Source organism: Dendropsophus ebraccatus, chromosome 6 (genome assembly GCF_027789765.1).
Source record: "Dendropsophus ebraccatus isolate aDenEbr1 chromosome 6, aDenEbr1.pat, whole genome shotgun sequence".
NCBI lineage: Eukaryota > Metazoa > Chordata > Amphibia > Anura > Hylidae > Dendropsophus > Dendropsophus ebraccatus.
Genome location: NC_091459.1, coordinates 126,958,997 through 126,986,978, shown reverse-complemented (window position 1 = coordinate 126,986,978; position 27,982 = coordinate 126,958,997). Strand labels below are relative to the sequence as shown.

General features: G+C 41.8%; 1 protein-coding gene across 1 annotated transcript in view; it reads left to right on the top strand.

Annotated features, from left to right (window-relative positions):
• The window catches only part of LOC138795285 (uncharacterized), a 40,096-nt gene extending 12,592 nt beyond the window's left edge, over positions 1-27,504 (top strand). Inside the window, exons 8-19 of the mRNA XM_069974276.1 lie at positions 21-205; positions 743-884; positions 2,819-2,995; positions 13,192-13,385; positions 18,476-18,638; positions 21,507-21,656; positions 22,667-22,827; positions 23,057-23,233; positions 23,404-23,545; positions 25,704-25,888; positions 26,420-26,561; positions 27,261-27,504. Coding sequence (XP_069830377.1) covers positions 21-205; positions 743-884; positions 2,819-2,995; positions 13,192-13,385; positions 18,476-18,638; positions 21,507-21,656; positions 22,667-22,827; positions 23,057-23,233; positions 23,404-23,545; positions 25,704-25,888; positions 26,420-26,561; positions 27,261-27,445 — 2,003 coding nt within the window. The 3' untranslated portion in view covers positions 27,446-27,504. The remainder of the gene's footprint in view (positions 1-20; positions 206-742; positions 885-2,818; positions 2,996-13,191; positions 13,386-18,475; positions 18,639-21,506; positions 21,657-22,666; positions 22,828-23,056; positions 23,234-23,403; positions 23,546-25,703; positions 25,889-26,419; positions 26,562-27,260) is intronic.
• The last annotated feature ends 478 nt before the right edge of the window (positions 27,505-27,982 follow it).

Here is a 27,982-nt window from a genome sequence, read left to right as displayed (position 1 = left end):
TCTCCTTTTTTACTGAACAGAAAAAGTTAAAAATGAGATTGAAAGTGTTATTGGATCTGCTCAACCACAAGCAGAGCATAGAAAACAGATGCCATATACTGATGCTGTAATTCATGAAATTCAGAGATTTGGTGATATCATACCTGGAAACCTCCCACACTCAGCAATTAGAGACACGACCTTCAGGGGTTATTCCATTCCAAAGGTGATAAGAAAAACACAACATCATATAACATGTGCATATGTGCTTACATATTGATGGGTTGGAAAAGCTAATAAAATTAGCATATACCTGTGAGCACACCTAGGGTAGTCCTCTTGATGTCAAAGGGGAATTACCAAAACAAAAGTTGGAAACCAAGGAGCTCATATATAGCAAATAAACTTTAGCTATTGATAATTAACAATATTGCTCAGGCATCAGAGAGTGGGCAGGGCAGCCCATAGTAGATGGGACCAACCCCAAAAGGACACAGCAGGGGTACCCTTGGAGGAGAAAGCAGCATCCTGGTGGCCAGGGGGAGAGGGTGGGACATGGACAACGAGCTGGCGATGGTGGGTTCTGGGAGTTAAAACACTCTGAGATTGTTAAGCGCTGGTGTCAAATTACAAGTATGTACAAGAGATTAACTGGCCATCCATGTAATGCACTGTAATGATCTGAGAGACACACATTGTAGACACTCTCTTTTAGGGTCTCTACAGTACTTATGTTCACGTTTATACTGTCTTTTTATTCTAGGGCACAATTATTATCCCAGTGCTGCACTCTGTGCTCAAGGATGGAACTTGCTTTGAGAAACCCGAAGAGTTTTATCCAGAACACTTTCTTGATTCCAATGGAAATTTTAGAAAGAACGAGGCCTTCATACCTTTCTCACTAGGTAAAATGGGGGAATTATCTTTTTAGGATCATACATGAAATTTCCCTACGTGGTAATGTAATTGTAAAGGATATGTTCTTTCTTACCTGATTAAAACATTCTAGCAACCCTCCCCCCTTATGTTATGCACACTCACCACTACTCCAACAGTGCCATCTGTTCCATTCTAGCACAGCTTTATCCATACATTTCATTACTGTAACTGGATCATGTGATCACCAGCTTGACCCCGAGATATTAAAAGTATTTAATTTGTCAGAAGGAGTGGTGTGTCCTGGGTCAGCTGACTTCCTAAGAACTACAGGGTGACATCTTTACTTATCAAATCCCTTGTTTTACCTTAAAGACCTCTGCCCTCTCTACATAGATCCATATGCAGCTGCTATTTCTTTAGAATGAAGATATAAAGTAGTTTCAAACCTCCCCTAAGGCTCTGTTCATGTGTTACATTTTTGTTTTGTTTCGTCTAAGTTTTTGACATGATTATGCAAAAAATTGAGGCTAAATAGGGCCATTTTACAATTCTCTTTACACATTTCTGTACAAAACCCTAATTTTTGATGACAATAACATATTGATAGCCTATGCTAAGGGCCCAATAACCTGATTTGGTTATTTACACCAGTGTAATAGGGCCTGCTGCCAAATATATGGTAAAAAAAATTCAATGTGTAAGCATAGGTTGAAAACTAAAAATCTTTATAAACCACCACAGTTTGTGTTTATAGGTGAATTCATTTTCTCCTCATTGCAGTATTTCATAACAAAGCTGAAGGCACTCACCAAAGACATGCAATTTCTTTATTCCTAATAAAACTTTAAAAGTCGTCAGGACATCTCATCTTGGGAGGAGACGCCAAGCACTCGTCAGTACGAACTATTATGACAGCTGTTTCACGCACGTGTGCACTTCATCAGACCATCAGATTAGTGCTTGGCTCAAGATAAGATGTCCTGCCGACTTTTAAAGTTTTATCAGGAATAAAAATCTGCATGTCTTTGGTGAGTGCCCTCAGCTTTGTTTCTACTATTTCTACTGTTTCTACTACTACTGCTGTTGTACACTTGTTAATAGTATGCATGAGGAGCACCTCCACGGCAAAAAGCTATCCATCCGATTCACACCAAGATCCTGCCATTTATGTATAGGCTTACTACAAAGTAGTGCCGGTGTCTTTCCAGACCTAGCGTGGTGTCATTTTGAATAAGAAAACATATGAAAACTGCATATGGTGTGACCTGGCATCAATCCACTTATGAGTAATCAGTTCATGTTAGTAAACTCTAGCACCAGCAGTCTAATTAGAGGAAATGCATTGATGAGACTCCGCCCCTTCTCTCTGCAAAGCCAGCGGAATAATGGGAAATGTTGGCAGCAGGTGGAAATCATTTAATTGGGGAATTAGTAATCAGGATGGCTGAAACCTCAAACCTGCCACATCAGCTAAAACAAGTAATCATAGGCCATACACAAAAATCTCTACATTATTCTCTAATAATAATAGCCTAGGTGGCACTATATAAGCATGTGCTTCATTATTGTTATATCTTATATGACTTGCTGTGCGTAACAAATAAATATGAAAGTTTGAACAGAGGTACCTGTTCAATTGTAGCAATCATGGTACTAAAGGGGTTATCCAGACTTACAAAACCGTGTTCGCTTTCTTTCAGAAACAGCATCTATCTTGTCAACAGTTTGGGTGAGGGTTTTTCCAGCTGAGATGCACTGACGTGAATGGAGCTGAATTACATATAATTGTCCACCATGTAATATTGCATTTCCCCTGCAGTGATAATCTCTACCCCCTACCAGGTGCCATCTATAGTACTGTGACAGAAGAGACTCTGGGAACTCTCCAGTTTTCAAGCTTTTGTGTAACTACCACTTCTTGAAGGCTGAACTTTATACTGTCTGCTTTTATTTTATCCAGGAAAGAGAAGTTGCGCTGGAGAAAACTTGGCCAAAATGGAGCTCTTCCTGTTCTTCACCACCCTGCTACAGAACTTCTCATTCTGGGCCCCACCAGGCACAGAGCTGGACCTCACTCCTGCCGTGGGGTTCACTAATGCCCCATTACCCCATGAAATCTGTGCAATCCCTCGAAGATGAAATATAGCTAACACTATGATAAAGCAGGAGTCTTGTTTTCCCGTTGATCCAGAGTTAATTATTTTCTAATAATTTTTGTAAACAGTGATAATAATGTATATGATGTGTATAATAATTTATAAAAATTGGGGAGGGGGTTACAACTTAAAAGTATATGGAAAAAAAGATTTTGTATATTTTTGTTACTTAAAGAGCTATTGCAGCAACTAAAAATGTATCCTGTTCCACAGGGCATGACACGTGTCCCCCCCCCTCTCCAATTTCAAGATTGGATCTGACATAGGTAGCAAGTTACATCATATAGGGTATTGAGGGTACATAGATCTACTATATACAGTATATGCCTAAGCATGTTCTGTGTCAGTTTGTTACCAAAATACCACCACTATATAGTCAAATGCTAAGATATTTAGTTGTGTGAGTGAATACTGGAGAATTTGACACCTAATTGTTTAGCCTGTAGAGGGCACTGTGGCCCACGCTCATCGGCCAGGAGGTGGAGGTTGAGGGAGAACAATTCTGCACCATGTACTCAAATGTACACAATGTAACAAAGAGTGGCTTCTACTACACCTAAGGCCCCGTTCCCACTGAGGAAAGGTAGCGGAATTCCGCGACGGAATTGTCCGCCGCGGAATGCCGTTAGACTCCCATTATGAGCGGGAGGCTATGGGAGGTGCGCGCTCCTGCCCTGTCCGCGCTGAAGAATGAACATGTTCATTCTTCAGCGCGTACAGAGCAGGAGCGCGCGCCTCCCATAGACTCCCATTATGAGCGGGAGGCTAACGGCATTCCGCGGCGGACAATTCCGTCGCGGAATTCCGCTACCTTTCCTCAGTGGGAACGGGGCCTAATATGACTATGACTTTATACTTGGGCACAAGCCACCCCCTCTAGGGGGAGACTCTTGGTATACCATTTGAAAGTTTTTAATTTCTCTAGCAAACACAACAGCTGGATGGTCTCACTGCCTTGTGCTCTGAAGGAGACCACTACTCAGACAGACGTAGGAGAATAAGGCACACTTTCAAAGAACAAAAAACATTTTTAAAGTCTTGGGCAAACACTTAAAAAAAATCTTCAAGATTTATCCTGACACCTTATATGTTTCACAATAACTCCTCATAGTCTAGCTCTATATTAAGACCCTCCACTTTTTTTTTTAAAGGGATGGTACTGATGACATGACTCACAGGTTCATCCAAGGTTTGTAAAAAAATAAAATAGTTGTATAGTATAAAAATATGTAAATTCTAAAGCTAATATCTAATATTGTGTACATAGACTATAAGGGTACAAACACACTGGGCGTATCCGCAGCGGATCCCTGCCCAGTAAATTCATGGCCAGACAAACTCGCAGCGGGATGGACATCCCGCTGTGATTATGTCAGCAGCCCGCCCCGATAACCCCCCGTCTGCCAGAGCCTATACTTCACCTGGTCCCTGCGCCGGCTTTCTTCGGGGCTCACGGTGTCTTCAAGTCCCGCTCAGCCAATCAGTGTGCTATGGCGGGGCAGCTCACTGATTGACCGAGTGGGATGTGCCAGGAACCCCCGAAGCTAGCCGGAGCGGGGACCAGGTGAAGTTATAGGCTCCGGCGGCGTGGGGTTAGTGGGGCGGGCTGCGGACAAACTTCCTACGGATATGTCCATACTGCTGCGAGTTTGTCTGGCCATGAGTGTACTGGGCATGGATCTGCAGCAGGTCTTGCAGCAAATTCGCAGCTAGAAATCCTCTGCGGATACGCCTAGTGTGTTTGTACCCTAATACCCAACAGATTACAACATTAGTTTAAGGCTATGTTCACACACCGTACTTTTTATGAACACAACGGCCGTTGTTTTCAATTAAACATTTTCATAATTAAGTGATTAGCTTTGAAGTTCATGCAAACAACAGCTGTCGCAATAATGTTCATGTCATTTATTTCCGGCCGTTATCCATAGACTTAACCCCTTAACAACAAAGGGCGTATATTTACGCCCTATTGCCGGTAAGGGTGTTCAGAGCGGGGCGACCCCGCTCTGAACCGCGGCGGTCCCGGGTGCCGCTTGTAGTCCGGGACCGCAGGTATTAGTGGGCACGGTCCGATCGCCGTGCCCGCTAATACAGTAATCAGATGCAGCTGTCAAACATGACAGCTGCATCCGATTACCAGATTCAGACGTTCCCTGGTCTCTAGTGGCGGAGATCGCTCCCCCTGGACGTTGTCCCGGAGGAGCGATCTCCTTGTCTGAAGCCAGCTGGGGACCGATCCAAGATGGCGCCGTCCCCGGCTCAGCACTCGTTTACTTCCGGCTGCCGCAGCCAGAAGTAAACGAGTGCCTATCTCATGGATCTCTGCAGCATATCTATGCTGCAGAGATCTCTATAAGTGATCAGAGCACTTATACTAGAAGTCCCCCAGGAGGAATAACCCTAACCCCAGGTGGGCTTCTAGTATAAGTGTAAAAGTAAAAAAAAAAGTTTTGTTGTCAATAAAAAGCCCCCTCCCCTAATAAAAGTCAGAATCACCCCCCTTTTCCCAGGTTCTAAATAAAAGTAAATAAATAAACAAACATGTTTACTATCGCCGCGTGCGTAATCGCCTAAACTATTAATTAATCACATTCCTGATCTCGCACGGTAAACGGCGTCAGCACAAAAAAAATCCCAAAGTGCAAAATTGCGCATTTTTGATTGCATCAAATCCAGAAAAATTGTAATAAAAAGCGATCAAAAAGTTGTATATGTACAATCAAGGTACCGATAGAAAGTAAACATCCTGGCGCAAAAAATGACACCTGACACAGCCCCATTGACCAAAGGATAAAAGCGCTATAAGCCTGGGAATAAAGCAATTTTAAGTGACATATATTTGTTGACAATGGTTTGAATTTTTTACATGCCATCAGATACAATATAAGTTATACATGTTACATATCGTTGTAATCGTAACGACTTGAGGAACATATATGACAAGTCAGTTTTACCCCAGGGCGAATGGCGTAAAAACACATTTCCCCCAAATAAACAAAATGCATTTTTTTTTTCAATTTCACCACACATTTATTTTTTTCTGGTTTCGCAGTGTACTTTATGCAAAAATTCAGCCTGTCATTGCAAAGTACAATTAGTAACGCAAAAAATAAGGGCTCATTTGGGTTTCTAGGTGGAAAAATGCAAGTGCTATGGCCTTTTAAGCACAAGGAGGAAAAAACGAAAACGCAAAAATCGGAATTGGCTTTGTCGTTAAGGGGTTAATTACATATTTTAATTTAAAAAAAATGGTCGTTGTTTATACGTAATGGGAACAGAGCGTAAACCTGCTCCTTCTCTACTGGTTTATATAATCCTAGGTGCTTTAAACCTAAGTAGCTGATCTATAGCATGTATCTGATGGTATCTAGAGCACATAACATTGTTAATATGTAGCATTAGTGTCTTATTACACATAATGTGGCTCATGTAGTACTTATAAAAATATAAAATATAGCACATAGGCACGGATCTGTAGTAAAATATTTAACTTGATTTTATACCCATTGTATTTCTAAATTTGACTTACTTTCCTTTTATAGTATAAGAATAGATCGACTTTATGGCTATGTTCACACACTGTAAAATAATACAAAAATACAGCAAAAATTTTGAAGTAAAAATATGGCCATATATAATAATGCGCTCCATTGAAGTCAATAGGAAATTGGCCGGCAGTGCACACACTGTCCAAAACATTGCTCATTATTTAAACAAGAAGTCCGGTCAAAGCTATTTTTTCAGCATCTGTTCACAAATTGTTTTATTTTCACTCAAAATTATTTCGCTTTTTTAGCTTATTTAGCTTTTATTTTATTGTGTCTGAACCTAGCCTATAAGTAATAATAATCCCAGTTGTTCAATGTCGGTTTACCTAAACCCACTTTAAATATTTAATAATAACTCTTCTGCAGTTTCCAGCTCATATAGGTTTGTAACATTCTTCCTATGACTATAAAGGAATGTATTATGTTATTATATATGAGTTATACTTTACATGCAATGAACAGATGCCAAGCTGCAGCATGCACACTACACCCCTCCCTACCAAGCCACTTAGCCCAATCATAACCTTTTGTAGGAGAACCTTAAGTAAACCCCTTCCAGTGTATAATCACTCTTCATAACAACAGCTCAGAGATGGCATTGATTTCAAGTGCAGACTTCTTAGAGAGAACCTCTAAGTCATCAAAACAAAACTTTTCATATGTTACAAAGACTTGTCAATAAATGGAAGTCCAACAGCACTATGGAACCAGCAGCTTAGAGATAGGGACAGATGCACGCTGGATGGTCAGCTATCCCAGTACTGACTAGCAGACATAATGTAGACAGGAGTCCAAGAGCATCCAATATACTTCACGGTGTCAAAAATGTATTCCATCACAGAGCCAGATACAGCATCGTTTCGACCTATTGGGTCTTTGTCAAGTGTGTCACAGGCTTGACAAAGACCCAAATGGGTCGAAATGTTGCTGTATCTGGGTCTGTGATAGAATACATTTTTGACACCTTGAAGTATATTTGGATGCTGTTAGACTCCTTTTTACTTAATCTTAGGGTTCCTTTACACAGAAAGATTATCTTACAGAATATCTGCCAAATATTTGAAGCCAAAGCCAGGAATGGATTTGAACATAGGAGAATTCTCAGGCTTTCCTTTATGACTTGATCTCTGTTTATAGTCTGTTTCTGGCTTTGGCTTCAAATCTTTGTCAGATAATCTGTCAGATAATCTTTCTGTGTAAATGGACCCTTACAGAGGATTGTCAAAAGTTTTTAGTAGAAAAAGATGGATGCAGCCAGCTCACGTGAGTAGTGCACGGCAGAGGGACTTTTTAATCCTTGAATATAGACAAACTGTGTGTCCTACATGTTTTCCATTTTGGATATTTGTGGAAATTTTGGTACTATTTTATGGAGTTACAAATAAATGGATTTTATCCAGAGAAAGTGCTGACCTGTACAGTTTGTCTATAGAAACGTACGATACAACCACATTCTTTTACAAACCCAATCAACAATGGACCATCAAGGATAAAAAGTAAAAAAAATTATTAACAAACTACTAAAAACATATCACGTATGACATGACATACAATATATTTAAATAGACAAGAAGAGCCTGTGGATGACAGAACAAAACGAGAGAGACTGGGGTCCCTTTTTAACCAGATCCTTAAGTCAAGCAATTGTGAACACTTATTAGATAAGAAATTAGATAAATTGATAGATATCTATGTATATATAAGGGATCAATGGCTGAAACCCATAGCACATGGATGAGAGAACAAATCTCATTCTCAATCCCTACATACAAATAGTGAGTATCTGGCTACATCATGTAAGCACTATCTTAAAAAAACAAGACCTCCATATGAGTATTCAAGAAACAAAAAGACCAATGGGACAAGACCCTAATGGGTCCAAGGTACAAGATGCCAACTAGAGATGGTACGAACCGGTAATGATTCCCGCTGTCTGCCCGCTCGCAGACAGCGGGTTGGCATTAGGGATGGTCCGAACCCGCCGAGGTTCGGGTCCTCCCGCTGTATTCGCCCGCTGCATGGAGCGGGTAGACAGCGGGAATCCGATGCCGAGCGTTCAGGTTCATCCGAACCCGAACCTCGGCGGGTTCGGACCATCACTAATGCCAACCAAACAGTTAATAAGGCAAAATGGTTAAAAAAAAAGAAAGAAAGAGAGAAACCTAAAATATAAATTATCCCAACAACATTCTGAAAATACTAGTAGAGGATCCCCAGCCATACGCGAGGCATGTTTCGCATGTGATGGCTACTTTAACTTTCTCTTTAACATTGTATTTATTTTTTTAAAAAAAACTTTGTCCTACAGAACTGCCCTCTCATACTGCCATGTCATTGTAAAAATTATAAATGAAACTCTACGAGTGATAGGACCCTGAATTCAGTTCATTATAGCAGCAGAAACCAGTTAAGCCAGAATAAAGCAGGAGCAGCTGACAAGACTTGGGGTTAAATAAGGACGGAGCAAGAAAGATCACACTACCAGCTACTAGATCTGAATGGAATCGATGTCTCCAGTGTAAAATACTGGAATCGGGAGCTGGTGAGTTTACTTTATGTACAATTATTCCAGTTATCCTTTCAGATTTCTATAAGAAATATTGTAAAACTGTTCAATTCTTAAATTCTTAAAGGAACAATGTTACTGTATGTCTAAAGGGGGCAGAAGATCAATTCTCTTTGGACTCCCTCCTAAGCCTTCTTCAAGGGTTCATTGTAAACCATTAGAGGAATTCACTGGGCAAAGTTTTAAAGTTCTAATTTTGTACATTGTAAGGTATTTAGGTGTTGTATTTCCCATACTAGCCATATCTGTTGGTATTTAACACCATATCACAACCCCCTAGCAGAACACTCAACAGTAGACATGAGCTAACTTCAAGCACGTTCGAGTTTGTCAGAACCCTAACTCTCGGCATTTGCTTGTTGGTGGCTGAAAAAGTTGGATGCTGCCTGTAATACATGGATATAGAGTATGACCATTGGGGATCTAATTGAATCTTAAAGGGTTGCCTAGGTAGGACGCTAAAAAAAAACAAAAAAACATGCACTTACATTCTTGACTGCTGTGTATTATGCCGTCATTATGTATTATGTATTATGCTGCGTGTGCTTTGTGGTTTTGGGACGTGACATTACAAGTCCGATCATCCAATCAGTCAACTGTAAAGTGAGCAGCAATGCAAACTGTACATTATCACTCGCGTCTGTACGGAGGAATAGACAGGGTTCCTACAAATTAATTTGTAAGTGGTGGACAGTGATCACTTGCTAGGACAGTGTATGAATGATTCCCCTGTAACATGTGACCTCCTTTTTTATGTTCATTTTATGTCATGGCATGTAATGTGGATACACTCATAAATATGAATTATCAGTCCTTGAGGTGTGGATATATTTTTATTGGGAATTATTATTATTATTATACAATAGATACTAAGCAAAACATTGCAATAATTTGACCTTGGGATGTGTTTTTTATTGTACTGTATTTTATGTATGGTATATGATTACATATAATTTATTGAATTTAGTGGAAAAACTTTGATGTTTAAAAAACAGAATTTTGATCAGCGTTTTGGATGTTTAAAGATGTGTTTAAGCGGCAATACCGAGTACATGTCTCTCAAACCCAAGAAGAAGCCATTCTAGTTAATCCCTGGGTCGGGCTACTGACAGGTGCGATACATCTCTTGTTTTTATTCTCATAGGAAAACAAGTTGTAGCTTGTAAGATTAAAGGATTGTTCTACACAAAGCTATTTGCAATAATACTTTTTGTTGATACCAGATACACAGTCAAAGGGAATGTATCACCAACATTTTTACTAGTTAGACCCAAATACTGATTCATACTCTATTTTTCAAATCTATGTGTCAGGACTGGCAGGTACACACAGGACAAGAGGCAGTGGACCCTAGATGTGAATCCACCCACTGTCCCTACCTACTTGCCTCAGTCGACCCTAGGCGGTCGCGGACAACCACAAAGACATTCCCTACACTACATATGTGAGACACAGAACAATACGGACAGACAAATACACAATGAGGAGTAGTGGACAAGCCGGGTCAAACCACACGGGCAATGAAGTACAAATTCAGCAATACAACGGATAGTCAGGAGGCAGGCGGAGGTCAGAAAAACGAGTTAGTCAGGCAGAAGGGATTAGGGCGGGGTTCGCAGGAGTAGACACGGGGAGCTGGGACCAGGAGTTAACCTAATAGCCAGCAATAACATACTGGCTAGCACTTTACTTTATACTGGACCAGGAGCCCGGACAAAAGGCTGATTGGTCCGGCCTCCTGAATCCAGCCACACTGCAGCTGATGCACTGCAGGCTGAGCGGCAGGCTGATCCGTCACTCAGCCTGAGTGCAAGGCAACTCAGCTGCGTGCCGGCCGGCCGGCTGACAATGAGACCATGGGGTCCCTGGTTGTTAGGGACGCCGTCGGGTCTCCGTGACGTCACTCGGCTCCGGCGCCGAACTAGAAGCTTTGTTTTTATTTATTTTTTTAAATCTGGGGGGCAGCCTTCTTGCCTAAACAGTTTTTTTTACTGCATTTAGAGACATGCTTTATGGCACGCCTCACTGATATCTCCAGACTCTGTTCTTTGTATGGGAAACACTTCTAAGCATGTTTTCTGACTTCTGTGACTTGCTCAAAGGTCATTCTACAGGAGAGGGAGGCTGAGCTGTGAGCATCACCTATTGTCCACTCAACTGTGGTCACTTTCTGCCAGCCTCCTCCTTATCATAAATTTTTATACAATGGATAATTAGAAAAAGAAAAAATAATGCAAAAAGTTTAAATATATTTTTAACATTAAAACTTAATTTAAACAATAGCTTTTTGCCAGAGTACCCCTTTATAGGAATTTGGGCAAGAAATTGGGCTACTTTTAACTCTAATGTGGAGATTTATCAAACTTATTCTACCTCAATGACCTGGCAGTAAGTGTGGGGTGTATGAGATGTATCTGTATTCTGTTTACTTACTCCGGACCATATATTATCAGAAAGCTAAAGTCCAATGCAGAGGCATTGTAGAAAGATTCCATGTTTATTCCAGGTAGAAATCTTGTAAAAATACTGGTTACAATGGTGTGAAAAGAATATGAATGACCAGGGTCAACAGCGGGATACAGTGGCTTGTACAATACAGTAAGATAAAATGGCGGACAGGATGAGGGAGAAGGGAGGAGCTAACACAACACAGCTAGGGTACAGGAAGACAGGAGGGTCAAACTAAAAGAGGCAATGCAATATAACATAGACACATGTCAGTAATTGAAACCAAGTCCTGGGACATGACAAAACTGGTGTAAAGTAGAATTATCTTAGTTGCCCCTAGCAACCAATCAGATTCCACCTTTTATTCCTCTCAGACTCTTTGGAAAATGAAAAGTGGAATTTGATTGGTTGCTAGGGGCAACTAAGACAATTCCACTTTACACCAGTTTGATAAATCTCCCCCTTAGTTTCTTGTCAACAATAGGGCAAATGAGCAGTAACCACTGGTTATCGGGTCTTCAGGTCATTCATGGCGGGGATGTTGGCCATGGTGGCTTCTCCTCAGAGACAATGTAGACTGCTTAGGGTAAGATGCTCCTCATACACCATGGTGTGATCCGTGGGAAATCATCCATAATTGTGTCTGTGTCCATCTGCTTTCGTAAAATGTGAATAGTATTAGTTTGCACAGATTTGATCCGTGTTTTTTCCGGATGTCACAGATCCATGTGACATCCATGATGTCTGTAAAAAATACTGATCCCTAGACTTCTACTGGTAATCCATACCGCAATCACAATCCGCACTAGGACACGTCCTTTTCTTTTACGGAACGGATTGCGAATCAAAATCAACCCAAACTGTGTGAATAGCCCAATATAAATCATTGTGCTCTAAGCTGAACCGTGATTACACATCCGCAATTACAGGCAACTTTACGGGACGTTTAATGGCTTAAGGCTATGTTCTCACAATGTCATTTTTCGAATGTATTTTTGGTCAGCTGCATTTTGATAATTACGGTTGCCCATAGTTGCCCATGCTTTCCTAACTATTTAGCTTCAACATCATTATCCAATGTTATATACAGTATCTTTTTGCTACCATTTATTGTGTTATGTGTGCATGGTGATTCACGAGTTGACCTTCCACTTTTTTATGTGGCATTTATAATGCTAGTATCCTATTAGATGGCTGAGAGGCCTCCAGAGTCAACAGGGCCAAGATACAACTTCCTATAGTTACACTCCTGGTCAACGTTATGTGAACCTGAGTACTTTGCGTTTGGTTTCCTGTGGCTGTGTAAGTCGAATGCCATCCTGGGGAGTCCTGGAAAACATGGATAGAGTCACAGACTGTATCCTTGTTTCCTGGCAGCCCTGTGCAGTATCCAACGTATGCAGCCTCAGAGAATCAATTGCAGAATTCTCACATTCGGTTAACATTGCCAAACCCCTAACATTCTAACAGGTTCGCTCAACACTAGTTCTGGTGCAATAATGGCCTTTAATCTCATTGGATATCATATATTTCTGCTAAGGGGAAGACAATTAGGCTTTATTCACACATCATGTAAATATCTGGCTCAAAATAAATTATTATCTCTATGTAGATTCGACCATCATGCTGGGCCCTGCCTTCATCACTATTGTTCTCCTTGTCATCATTTTCCTCTTTTTCACCAAAGTATTTTATAATCAGAAGGAAAATAAGTACAAGAATTTCCCTCCCGGACCCAAGTGTTTGCCAATCATTGGGAATCTTCATATATTTGACATAAAGGACCCTTCCAAAACATTCACCCAGGTAAGGGTCCCACATGCTTATCTGACCTTGTGCTGTTTCCATAGAATAAAATATATGGCAATAAGAGAATAATCTAAAATCAGCCTAATTATATTGGCTGGGGTTACATAGTGAAATTACAATTGTGACGTAACAGGAGGGGATGGTTGGCACTCCGTGCACGAGTTGTGGTGCATATGAAATGGGTTAATGCTACGTTTATACAAAGCGATATTTCGCCCAATTGATCGTTTAACGATTTTGAAGCAACGATTTGGTTTTTATAACGATCAGCGTTTAGACGAATAAATCGTTAGAAAAGTTGTAAGAAAATTCGTTTACACAAAACGATCTGCGAATTTTTAGCGAACGACGAACAATGATTTAAGAACATGTTGAAAGATCAAAATGAACGATTTTTCGCTCGTCGCTTGATCGTTTACTGTGTTTACACAGAACAATTATCGCTCAAAATGCGATCGTTATTGCGAAAATTCGAATGATAATCGTTCCGTGTAAACCCAGCATATCAATAGAGGGTATGAAACCCTGTCACTCACATATTTTCTATGCTTGTCCTTTATTCAGAGGATATAAATGTACAGAACTTGTTTTAGTCCAGCTGAGGGCAGACTGAAATGCATTCAGTACATGTGCATATTATACAAATATGTGAGTGTCAGGATTTCTTACCTACAACCTAAGTTGTGGTCGTAGGTAATATAAATGGATCATTATTAGAGTTAAGCGAGTATTAAAATGCTTGAATGCTTGTTACGCAAATTGAACACAGTATTTTCCATTCTCCAGTGCTTGATTCAAGTAACGAACCCCATTAAAGTCAATGGGAGACACAAGCATTTTTCAGAGGCCTCTTAATGGGCAGAGGGGAGGGTGCCTGAAAACCTCAGAAATAGAAAACCCACAGAACACAAACAGGAGACTATTAATGTTACTTGAGCACCACATGAGTATTGAGTGCTTTTGTATACCGCAATACTTGACTGAATAGAGAGCTTAAATGAGTATACTTGCGTATGTCTAATCATTATTGCTATTATTTGGCCTACTATCAGTATCCAGGAAGTTTTAGCCAAAAGAAGGAAATAGTAACAGTAAATATGCTTTTTAATTGTCAAACCAAGGGTTGGGTAACTTAAGGGCCACTATGACTGTCAACCAGGGGCCTACAATGCCAGTATTTATCCAGGTTACTATTCGATTACATAGCCCAACGTAAATTCAACCTTACATTAAATGCTAGACATCACTAACCAAAAGTCTACCGTTTTCTAGTAACTTCTCCAAACACAACTCCTCTACCATATTTACAGGAGCCTAGAAGCATGAGGAAATGTTTTACCATGTCCTCACACTACACAGCTTTACTCGCCTATACACATTAGGCCAATGAGATCCAAGGTATAGTGCAAGGTGCTGATGGGAAGCTCATAGAGATGAGCGAACCTGGAGCATGCTCGAGTGGATCCGAACCCGAACTTTTGGCATTTGATTAGCGGTGGCTGCTGAAGTTGGATAAAGCCCAAGGCTATGTGGAAAACATGGATATAGTCATTGGCTGTATCCATGTTTTCCAGACAACCTTAGAGCTTTATCCAAGTTCAGCAGCCCCAGCTAATAAAATGCCGATCGTTCGGGTTCGGATCGACTCGAACCTGAACCCTGTTCGCTCATCTCTAGAAGCTCACCTTCAAGCCCCTTGTGCTTTATGCATATCACCCAAATGGGTACAAGGTCTTCAGAAGATACCAGAATATGGTGCAGGGCTGCAAGACAACTAGGATAGTCCAAATGGGATGCTCCCAGGTAGGGGCCAATAGGGGTAAGGCTAGTCTAAGTACAAAAATGGTGTCAGTGCTGCCCAACAGTCAGAGGCAGATAAAAAGTAAAAATATTTATTAAAATAAGACATGGAGAGAAAGGATCGGCTGCACATCCCACCTATGGCTGATACTAATGCTGCTAGGCCTATTTTAAAAACCAACACCAGGATGTTGGTATATAATTTGATCAAACCATATTGCCCCGTGTACCACGTGCAGGTCCCCTGGTTCACACGGGTCCCTAAGCTAACTCCATACTGTGTCAGTCAGTGACCACCAACCCCGCAAAATGTGCACATGCAGAGAATGGAGGCCATGTAATGGCTCTGCAACCCCAATGTCACAGGACCAAACCCAAAATGCCCAACCAAAACCCAGCCGGCACCACCGGCGGAGAAGGCTGCCCCCAAACAACACAAGTATGAATATGGTATTGCACTCACCACTGCTGCTGCAGACAGAATGGGAAAGACATAAGGTACTGACATGTGAGCACTGGTATATCCGGCCAATTTGGGTCATGTGGGTCTTATGAAGGGGAGTGCCAGCTGCTCAGAAAAAGGAGAACTATAAAATACATTATGGAGAGAAAGGAGCGGCTGCACATCCCACTTATGGCTGATACTAATGCCGCTATGCCTATTTTAAAAACCAACGTCAGGATGTTGGCATATAATTTGATCAAACCACATTGCCCCGTGTACCACGTGCAGGTCCCCTGGTTCACACGGGTCCCTACGATAACTCCACACTGTGTCGGTCAATGACCGCCAACCCCGCAAAGCGTGCACATGCAGGGAAGGGAGGCCATGGAACGGCCCTGCAATATTTATTAAATTGTGCACTTTTGTCAGACAAGGCCTTTTTTCTCTCCCTTGTCTGACAGGGCTAGGGTAACACACTAAACTTCTACCCCTAACACAGCACAGTTTTTGCACCTTTACTAAGGCTGGGTTCACACTACGTATATTTGAGGCTGTATGTTTGAGGCTGTATGGCAATCAAAACAAGGAGTGGATTGAAAACACAGAAAGGATCTGTTCACACAATGTTGTAATTGAGTGGATGGCCGCCATTTAATGGCAAATATTTGCTGTTATTTTAAAACAAAGGCTGTTGTATTGAGATAATGGAAGTTATTTACTGTTATATGGCGGCCATCCACTCAATTTCAACATTGTGTGAACAGATCCTTTCTGTGTTTTCAATCCACTCCTGGTTTTGGTTGCTATGAGGACCTGACATGAGGACCAAATACAGCCTCATATATACATAGTGTGAACCCAGCCTGCGAGAGTTGAATACTGTTAAATACAACAGAAGGAGACAGCTATATTGTGGCTTGTCTGCTTACTGGACCAAAGGATGGGGCAGGTGGAATTTTCTGAAGAATATGCCAATGGAGACAGTTGGATCCCATTAACCTAATGCGCTGACCTTTATGGATTAGTCCCACACCATTTTTGTACCTAGACTACCCTAGCCCATTATCCAACTACCCTAGCCAAGGCAGAGAGGCCTGTTGGCCCTACCCTGTACACTAAGCAGGTATAGCACATGGCCCCTGCACAGAAGTTGGGAGGATACTGCAGTTATCAGTAGTCTTGTCTAAATTTAAAAGAGTAGACCTCTAGAGCATGAGAATCTGTGTACACTATAAGGCCATGTTGAAACCTCATAAGAAACCGGCCATTCTGTGATCCGGCTGGGTCACGGAACGGCCGGTCTCAGAAAAGATCATCCCGGCCAGAACTGTAGTACCAGCCGGATGATCTTTAGCGCCGCTTAGCGCTGATGTAGGTGCTTCCGTGCGCACCTGCATCAGAACTCTCCACAGCACACTATGGAGCGTGCGGCCGGAGCCACTCGCTCCATAGTGTTCACTGACAGGTTTTCTGCGGCAACTATTCACTGAATAGAGGCCGCAGAAAACTGACATGTCAGTTTTCTATGGCGCCGCTAGGGATCCCTGGCGGAGTGTATACTATGTGTATACACTCTGGACAGGATCACTTTAGCCTGCAGCACTACGTTAGTTACGTGGAAATCACGGCCATTGGAACAAAGACCGTGATTTCAACGGAACTTATGTAGTGTGAACATAGCCTAATAATATGAACACGAACTGGAGAGAATGGAACCGCTGCACATCCCATCTATGGCTGATACTAATGCCGCTAGGCCTATATTAAAAATCAACACCAGAGTGTCTGTATATGAATTGATCAAGCCATATTGCCCCGTGTACCACCGCGCAGGTCCTCTGGTCCACACGGGTCCCTACGCTAACTCCACACCGTGTCGGTCAGCGACCGCCAACCCCGCAAAGCGTGCATGTGCAGGGGAGGGAGGCCATGGAACGGCCCTGCAACCCCAATGTCACAGGACCAGACCCAAAAAGCCCCACCAAAACCCAGTCAGCACCACCGGCGGGGAAGGCTGCCCCCAAACGACACAAGTATGGATATGGTATTACACTTACCATTGCTGCTCTCACAGAATGGGGAAGACATAGGGTCCAGACATGTGAGCACAGGCATATCCTGCTAATTTTGGTCATGTGGGTCTTATAAAGGAGTGCTAGCTGTTCAGAGAGGGAGAACTGAAGTATGGCTTGATCAATTCATACACAAAATTCTGATGTGTTTTTTATTTAGCCAAGCGGCACTAGTATCAGCCATAGGTGTGAGGTGCAGCACTCTGTTTCTTCCCTGAACCGCATTTTGTTTCTCTCTTTTCTCCGTGTATTGCACTCCTCCTGGTGAGACCCACATGACCGCAATTAGCAGGAGACACCTGAGTGCACATGGTTTTAATTCCTCCTGTTTTTCCCATTCTGTTTGCTGCAGCTATGGTGAGCGCAATACCTTATCCAGACTTGTGCTGCTTGGGGGCGACCTTCTCCGCCGGCGGTGCTGGCCGGGTTCTGGTGTGGTGTTTTTGGGTCTGGTCCTGTGGCATGGGGGTCGCAGGGCCGTCCCATGGCCCCCGTTCCCTGGCTGTGCACGCCTGCGGGGTTGGTGGCCACTGACTGGCACGGTGTGGACTTAGTGTAGGGACCCATGTGTATCAGATACCGGCACGAGGTACATGGGGCAGTATGGCTTGATCAATTCATACACAAAATTCTGATGTGTTTTTTATTTAGCCAAGCGGCACTAGTATCAGCCATAGGTGTGAGGTGCAGCACTCTGTTTCTTCCCTGAATAGCCTAATAATATAATGTCTGTTGCATTGCATTTTATGATCCTTTATTTTACTGTACAGTTAAGCAACAAGTATGGCCCAGTGTTCAGCATCCAGCTGGGAATGCAGAAGGTGATTGTATTGTATGGATATGATGCAGTGAAGGACGCGTTTGTCAACCACGCTGAAGAATTCACTGACAGAGCTGACATACCGATATTCAAGGAAACATCAAAAGGACACGGTAAAGCAAGCAGACATTAACTTTTTGACTATTGAAGTGAATATGTACACAGGAACTGCCAAGTAAGCACCCATAGAAAAGCCGGGAAATTATAATCCCGGCCATTTTACTCTCTAAAGTGAATTTGCAGTTCTATTCTTTGGACGGACTGTGGAATCCGCCCAACCATAGAATGGGATCTATGGCACACGCAGAAATGCGTGTGGCCGTGAGCTTGGGCAAGCTGCGGAATACACCTGGATTATGTAGTGTGCACATACCCTAACTCGGCTAAACCCAAACAAATGAGTTATGTGGCAGTTGCCCAACTATCTCCCGACAGATGAAGTAAATGGAAAGAAGGATCAGGCATGTCAGATTTTAAATGTTAATCTCCCACCAAAGATGTGTTTTCTTCGTTAAAAACACATGAATGTTCAATTATGTAGCGTAAGGGTCTATTTACACAGGAAGATTACCTGACAAAGATTTGAAGCCAAAGCCAGAAACAGACTATAAACAGAGATCAGGTCATAAAGGAAAGACTGAGATTTCTCCTCTTTTCAAATCCATTCAAATCTTTGGCAGATAATCTGTCAAATAATCATTCTGTGTAAATGGACCCTAAAGAAGTGCTCGGAAATTTGCAAATTTCAATGCAAATTAAAAAATGTTTGCGAATCGAACCTTAACAAACCTCACTAAAACTGCGAAACAATTGTTTAGCTATAGAGATAAAGCAGGATTCGCTGCGAATTTTGCAAATACTCATTACCTTAAAACAACATTTTAATTTCAGTTTTTCTTTTTTAGACGAAATGTAGCAAAATTGGAACAAAAATTTGCTGCATTAAGTAAATGTAAACTGAAATAACTGGCAGCTTAAATGTAATGGGATCCCATATGCCTTAGTCGCCAGTTATTTTACTATATAGTAACTTAGTACAGTATATTTGTGTTATAATTTTGCTATTTTTCATTTACAATAGCAAAACTGAAACGAAAATATACTGTAAATATAAAATATATACGATAAATTTACCTGCAATTAGGAATAACCGGCAAGAGGGAATTGACAGTAAATTTTTGAAATAACCAGTCGAACTTTCCTTCGCTTTCCTGATAAAGTCCCTTTCTATCATACATTTATGGGGTAGACTGTACTGTGGAAGAACAGGGAGAAAATTTTTATAGTCTAGCTTCTCTTGGCTGGAAGAAAAGACTGAGCAAAAATAATAATGGCAAGACACTGTATATTGTAGTTAAACAATGGACATTGTTTAACAGCACTGCTTAATTACATGGTAGTGTATGGAACAATGGCCGTTTTTCTCTGCGGCCACACAAAATAATTGTCAGGCCTATTTTGTACGGCTGCAGATCAGTGAACAGTGGCCGTGCAAGATAGCCTGTGCTCACAGTGTAGAGTATGGCTCGCAGCCATACTTTACTCTGTGGTCTATGGTAAATTGTAGTGTGGACACCCAAATGTGCCCGCATTCCAATTAAAATCAAGTGATGATCATCTGCCCGATACTGCATTAGCGGCTGGGTAAACAAGTACGACCATGTCAAACAACGGCAGATGTTCTCACGATGTGTTACCATGGCCTTAAGGAGACAATTTTTTTTTTTTGCGCAAACGCTGAAAAATGCTAAAAAGTTAAACTGAAAAGAAAATATGTTTGAACAAAGTTTAAACTCATGTCTAGTGCAGAGGGATGAGTTGATTGGTATTGAGTTTGGCTACCTTTAAAACAAAACTGGTAGTAAGTGTTCAATTTCTCTGCAGTGCCACCACAGGTGAAATGAAGTATTACACTTTGACAACTCACATCATGGGTTGTCTATGTAAGGGTATGTGCACACTTCGGAATCCCCGTGGATAACTTCCAGCGGATCCAGTGGGCGCTCCTGCTTGACGTTCCGCTGGTCCCACAGGCTCCATTCTATGCTCAGGCAGATGACGCAGTCTGCCCGAAAAATTGACAGCGGAATTTGCCTGCACATAGAATGGAGCCTATGGGATCAAGCGGGAGTGTGTGAGTGTGTGTGTGTGTGTGTGGGGGGGGAGCGATGGAATCCACTCGAAGTAATCTGTGCGGATTCCATAGTGTGCACATCCCCTAATACAGGACTGGACAGGTCCTCTAGAGGGAGTGATGTTCTTTGTTACTGCTCTTAAAGGGGTTGTCCGGCGATAAAAAATTATTCACAGAATAACACACATTACAAAGTTATACAACTTTGTAATGTATGTTATGTCTGTGAATGGCCCCCTTCCCCGTGTTTCCCCCACCCACGCTAGACCCGGAAGTGTGGTGCATTATACTCACCGCATCTCGTGTCGTCCACGGTCTCCGATCGTCAGCAGTGACGTCTTCTTCGGGAGGCCGGCGGATCTTTCCGAGTGCCGGCCACCCTCTGCAGCATCATCCGAAGCTCAGCCGCGATTGGCTGAGCATAACTGTGCTCAGCCAATCGCGGCTGAGCGACTGATGACGCGGCCACGTCATCAGCTGCTCAGCCACGATTGGCTGAGCACAGTTATGCTCAGCCAATCGCGGCTGAGCTTCGGATGACGCTGCAGAGGGCGGGCGGCACTCGGGAAGATCCGCCGGCCTCCCGAAGAAGACGTCACTGCTGACGATTGGAGACCGTGGTCGGCACGTGACAGGTAATGTATAGCGCACCACACTTCCGGGTACACGGGTGGGGGGTGGTGGGACACGGGGAAGGGGGCCATTCACAGACATAACATATATTACAAAGTTGTATAACTTTGTAATGTGTGTTATTCTGTGAATAATTTTTTATCGCCGGACAACCCCTTTAAGCATTCTGAACAGACAACTCCTTATTTTAAGGTATCTTGTGTCTCTTTTCAAGGCATTGTCTTTTCTAATGGTGAAAACTGGAAAGTAATGCGACGATTTACCATTTCGACATTGAAAGACTTCGGCATGGGAAAGAAATCTTTAGAAGATCGGATAAATGAAGAGAGTGACTGCTTAGTACAGATGTTTAAATCCTATGGTGGTAAGATGTTCCATGTGCTATGTACAATTATTATGTGCAATTTTTTTATATGTATGCTATTGTATGTCTGGTGATTTCTCTGGACAGTTAAGTGCACCCAATAAAGACCATGCAAATACGACCTTAATGACCCTATGTATACATATATATATATATATATATATATCCCCCATGCCATAACACTACAGCACTCAAGTCCAATATGGCACACCTGAATATGAATGCCTCTAAACAGAATTCCACTTGCAGACCTCACTGTATAGAGATTCCAGATCGTAACCCTGCTGCCCCCCTCTCCCAACTATGGGGTTGACTATGGGTGCGCTTTGCTCCTTCCACTAGATGCGTACAAAAATTGTAGTAATGTGGACATATTCTCCCCCAAAAAAAAACATTGCTACAAGGGGAGTAGTGAGTATATATGTAGTGTTGTTCTAGGGGCTCTGTATCTCTTGATACATGATACTGCTTTAGGATAGGTTCACACTGCATTTTTGCAATCCGTTTTTCTCATCCGTTTTTTTTTTGCAAAAAACGGATTCATTTGTCAGTTTTTTACAATGGAAGTCAATAGAAAAACGGATCAAGACAGATGCACACAAATGCATCCGTTTTTTTTCATCGGTTTTTCATCGTTTTTTTTTTTGTTAAAAACGGATGAAAAAAATTGGATTGCAAAAACGCAGTGTGAACCTAGCCTAACTGTGTATATAAGAACTACACTTGGTTTGTGCTGCACAGACAAGAGTCAACCAAAGGCTGTCCACAATTTAGTAAAATGTTTAATTTTACAATTGCAACGCAACTCTAGACAATATTTGCCAAGAATGGTCCAGGAATCTGACCAACTATCAAAAAATGTTGCTTATGACAAAGGTGAGTTGAGAAGAACATTATAGAAAGGGGAATTAGCCCAATGACCTTCCCATTAAGAGTCATATTCATTAGAACAGTTGTCATTTTCAGTATAATGGACAATATTATACTCCAGTAATCTGTTCTTCTTCCAGGAAAGCCATTTGAGAACACTGCCATCATTAACACTGCAGTCTCCAATGTCATTGTTTCTATATTACTTGGCCACCGATATGATTATGGAGATCCTACAATCCTGAAACTCATGAGTTTAGTCAATGAAAACTTTAAGCTCTTGGGCAGCCCAATGATCATGGTAAGTTCTTTAATAAGAATTAAACAATGAGCTGCCATAACAGGCATAAAAGGTGAATATAATCTGCTATGTCCCCAGCACTAGACATGTCCCTGACGTCTTTTTCCCACTGATCCTGGCACAAGTCACCATAACTTTAATTTGTTACCAAAACTTATCCTGAGAAGTGATACCCTTGATAGTGATTTGTCTTTTCTGATTAACCCTTATCGTCTTATACCTCCTGAAGTTGTACAACACATATCCAAATTTAATTCGCTGGTTACCCGGAGGTCACAGAACCGTGTTCAAGAATAATACAGCATTACAAGACTTTATAATTGAAAAGTTTACTAAGCAGAAGAATCAGCTGGATGTCAATCATCAGAGGAACCTTATTGATGTCTTCCTGATAAAGCAGCTAGAGGTAACCTGTAATTCCCATATCTCAACCCCTAAGTAGGCATGAAACTAACTTTTGTATTGGTATAAGTCTCTATGCCTCTAAGTCCAGGCAGCGAAATACAGAATTTCTCTTTTTGTGTAATCCTGTATGAACGTGTCCTGAAGTCACTAAGGTCCTACTTAATATTTCAGAATAACGCTGAATCAGATCAGTATTTCCACAATGACAACTTAACCGCCCTTGTGTCCAATTTGTTTGTTGCCGGAATGGAGACGACTTCTACCACTCTGAGATGGGCCATCCTGCTGATGATGAAATACCCAGAGATCCAAAGTAAGGAACCTTCAGGATATATCTTAACACTGCATAGATAAAACCTAGCCCAGATGTGGTGGTCGAGGGACACAGAATTAAACCGGGTTATCCAGGCTTATAAAAACATGGCTGCTTTCTTCTAGCTGAACTGAACTGTAATTACCACCCACAACCTGAGGACGGGGGTGACACTGTTTTTACAAGAAAGTAGCTGTGTTTTTTTATAATCCTGGATAACCCCTTAAACTTTCAGAACTCCTGGCTGATGGAATCCCATATGTTTGTCCACGTTTGAGAATAGAGAAGGGTTGGGAAGTGATAAGGCTAGTCAAGCCTCCAGCACACTTGCTCATCTCTAAAGCCCCTATTACACAGGGCAACGAGAGGAAGCCAGCGAGCGCCAACCTGTCAGGTCAGCCCATAGGAGAGAGCGGCGGTCTGCTGCCGCCGCTCCTATTACACGGTGCGACGACAGCAGATCGTTAACAGGCTGATCGTCAAGGTTTCAGTCTGTTGAAAGACCATGATCAGCCAACAATTTGCACGTCGGCTGATCATTGTCTTCTATTACACAAAACGATTATCGACCATAACGATCGGTATTGGACAAATACGGCTGATAATTGCTTTGTGTAATAGGGCCATAAGGGTCCTACTAGACAAAGGGAATTTTTGTTTTCTTCAATTAACCATAAACAGGTCAAATAAGCGCTTTTGGGAGCAACCTGAAATCATTCACCATAATTCATGGAACAATAGTCATTAGTTAAGATTGTAATTATGATTACGATCGTTCCTAAACTCTACTATACGGACAATTGTAATTACGAACGAACAGTATGTACATACACCAAACCATTTGCCAACAATTAACCTCTTCAAGACAGAGCCCTTTGATGCACAAAAGTCTGGGTCAAATTAATGCAATGTTCCTCCTCGCCTTCTAAGAGCCATAACGCTTTTATTCTTCCACCAACAGGGCTGGTTGGGATGTCATTCATGCGCCATGATCTCTAGTTTTTATTAATATCATATTGGTGAAACAGAAAAATTTTGATTGCTTTTTATTAAATTTTTTGTGATATATAATTTAAGAAAATCAGCAATTCTGCAGCATTTTTTTCTTACCGTTTACGCCATTCACCATGTGGGAAAAAAAATATTTTATATTTTAATAGATCGGACAATTACGCACGCTACGATATGTAATATGTTTATCTATTTATTTATTTTTATTATGGGCAAGGTGGTCTTTTAAACTTTTATTAGGGAGGCGGTTATAAGGGTTTTTTTTAATACTTTTATAACACTTTTTTTATTACACTTGTGTTATCGGCGATCTATGTATAGAGCCTGTCTGAGAGCAAACTCTATACATGGATCGCCGAACCGACAGGACGGAGGTAAGGAGCTTACCCCCGCCTGTTGGCACATGCGATCGCATGGATGCAGGGGTCCCGATCACTCAGTGTCAGATGCTTTATCTGTCACTGAGTACCTTAAATTCCGCGATCGCTGTAGATCACATCGTTTAAGGGGTTAATGAGACGCAGCTGTGGGATCGCAGTTGCCTCTCATTAACTTCTACCCCAAACACTGATGTGAGCGGGATCGCTCTCACTGCATCGCTCCCGCTCACATCAGTAACCCTGTCAGTACAGGAACGTATATATATATTCCTACTGCACGGCGTGTGTGCAGTAGGAACATATATTTACATTTTACTGACGGGAAGGGGTTAATGATTATCAACGATGTATAAACTAATTTTCGTTAGGCATTTGATTGTTGGCTGCATACACACGGAAAAATTATCACTAAATTTCAAATAATATAACAATTTTTTGTACAATAATCTTTCTGTGTAATAGGGCCCTTAGGGTTTAAAATATCTTTTTTTTGCCTCGCTCAGCCAGTCATTGACAGGGGCGGGATAGAGATGCCGTCACTGACTGGCTGAGTGGGCTAAATCCCACCCTTCAGTGACCTGGCAACAGGGTCGTGACAAACCTCACAGCCAGGAGAAAATGGGGTTCAGAGGGATACAGGAGTCTGGCAATGCAGCACAGACACGAGGGAGGTTTTTCCCCCATTCCCTGCACAATATAAATTTTTAACCCGCCTGCTGTACTTCTCCTTTGAGTGTGATGTCACATGTATCTTTGGCTTATTTTAGAAAATGTTCAGAAGGAAATAGACCAAGTAATAGGACTGCGCCAGCCTCAGATGGAACATTGCAAACACATGCCCTATACCGACGCTGTCATACATGAGATTCAGAGGTTTGGAAATATTATACCCGCTATTGCTCCACATGCTGCAACTCAGGATGTCATGTTCAGAGGCTACTTCATTCCAAAGGTAAGATAAAAATATTATTAAAGGGATATTCTAGGGAATTTATTTTTTTACATTTTTACATTGAGTGAAAGCAGTAAGAGGTAACACAGCCCCTCTGCTGCCACCAGTGGGAACTGCAGGGCTGCTCAATCTCTGTTCCTGGCACAGTTACATATCAATAGCACTTCTGAATGCAGATATTGAGCCTCCCCTAGTGTCTACATAATACATGGTAGTATTAGAATAGACATTACACTTGGGGAAGCTGTCTGTATCAGGAGCGCAGTAGGCATGTCAGAGTGAGGGATGATTGACAGTTATTCTTGATTGTTTTGCTATAGTGTGTCACAACTGATATAAATAGCTTCCCTCAGTATGATATACATAGATTTTCTAAATCAAGATATATAACTTAAAGAATGCAAAAATAAAATCATTTTTATTCACCACAATACCCCTTTAAGGAAAAAAAAAACTTTTTTTGACCTTGAAGGATTACTCATTTTTTTCTATTCTATCTTTGTAATCTATTCCTCTTCCTTATATTTCCAGGGCACCCATGTTCTTCCAATATTGACTTCAGTACTGAAGGATAAAAATTACTTTCAAAAACCGGATGAATTTTATCCAGAACATTTTCTCAGTTCTCAAGGACACTTTGTGAAGAACGAAGCCTTTCTGCCCTTTTCAGCAGGTATTATTGACATTGCTCGTCCTGCACTTGTTCTATGTTGTGTGGAATGATATTGCTGGGTGAGGCTATGGTCACACTTGGTAAGAGACAGGCCATTCCGAGACCAGATGATCTGTAGCGCCACTGAGTTCTGATGCGGGCGCATCCGTGTGCGCCCGCATCAGAACTCCCCACTGCACACAATAGAGCGTGCGGCCGGAGCCGTGCGCTCCATTGTGTGAACTGACAGGGTTTTCTACGGCCACTATTCAGTGAATAGCGGCCGCAGAAAACTGACATGTCAGTTCCTCGCGGTGCCGCGAGGGATCCCGGCCAGAGTGTATACCATATGTACCGCAGAAATGGGACGTGATTTCTGTGGAACTTATGTAGTGTAAACATAGCCTGAGGATGTAACAAGCTGTTTTCCCAGTCAGTAGTTGGTACACAACCCCTCCCCAGACCATACACCTGCCTATCCATCACATGGCCAGGGTAGATTTGTATCTAAAGTTGAAAATGATGAGAAAGTGATACATAAAGTACAGTATGTAGGAGATAAGTTCAGGGTGATCTCTTTAGCGCCACCAATATTTCAATGGTGGGAAATATCTTGGGGGTAACTTGACCAGTGTGGCACATGACAGCTTCACTCACATACACATACACACGCACACACAAAGCCATAAAGACCATAACTATTTTTATTTTTTATTCTAGGTAAAAGACGGTGCGCGGGAGAGATCCTGGCTAAAGCCGAGCTGTTCATCTTCTTCACAAAGCTATTGCAGAACTTTACTTTCCAGGCTCCTCCTGCCATTGAGGTTGACATTACCCCTGTAGTTGGGTTCACCAATGCTCCCATGATCCATGATATTTGTGCTGTGCCACGTCATAGTGACTGACAGGGCGGGGTCAAAGTTTCTGTTGGCTGGTGTCTTCTAGCGCTCTGGAATCAAGGGCAATTTATAAATGAATAATAATAATCCCGGGGGTCTTTGCTGCTTGCGCATAAGAACGTATTGTCCATGGTACCTGACCACAGTAGCCAATCTATTCCACCGCTGTGATATGTATGTAAATAATCATCGGTCCTTGGCTACCAAACTTCTTCTTAGTGGTGACAAATTTTAAAAACTTTCATATTGTTGGAGGGTCACTGAAAAGAACTTTACATTTATTAAAAAGAAGAGGACATTGTAGGACTGGGGTTGCCTACCCGAGAAGAGGATTGTGATGGATATCCTACAACTATACAGAACATGTACTAATAAGTTCTAATAAATTATTTTTGAAACATTTTATACCACATAGAAGTGGCTGGCTCAAAATCTAGATCTATATTGGCTCAGACGGATCTTTGGGGTCTGTCATTGTGTCTTTGCTTGGGTCCTGCTGAGTCTATGCCAGTCTAAAGGCCCTATAACATGGGCTGATTCAGA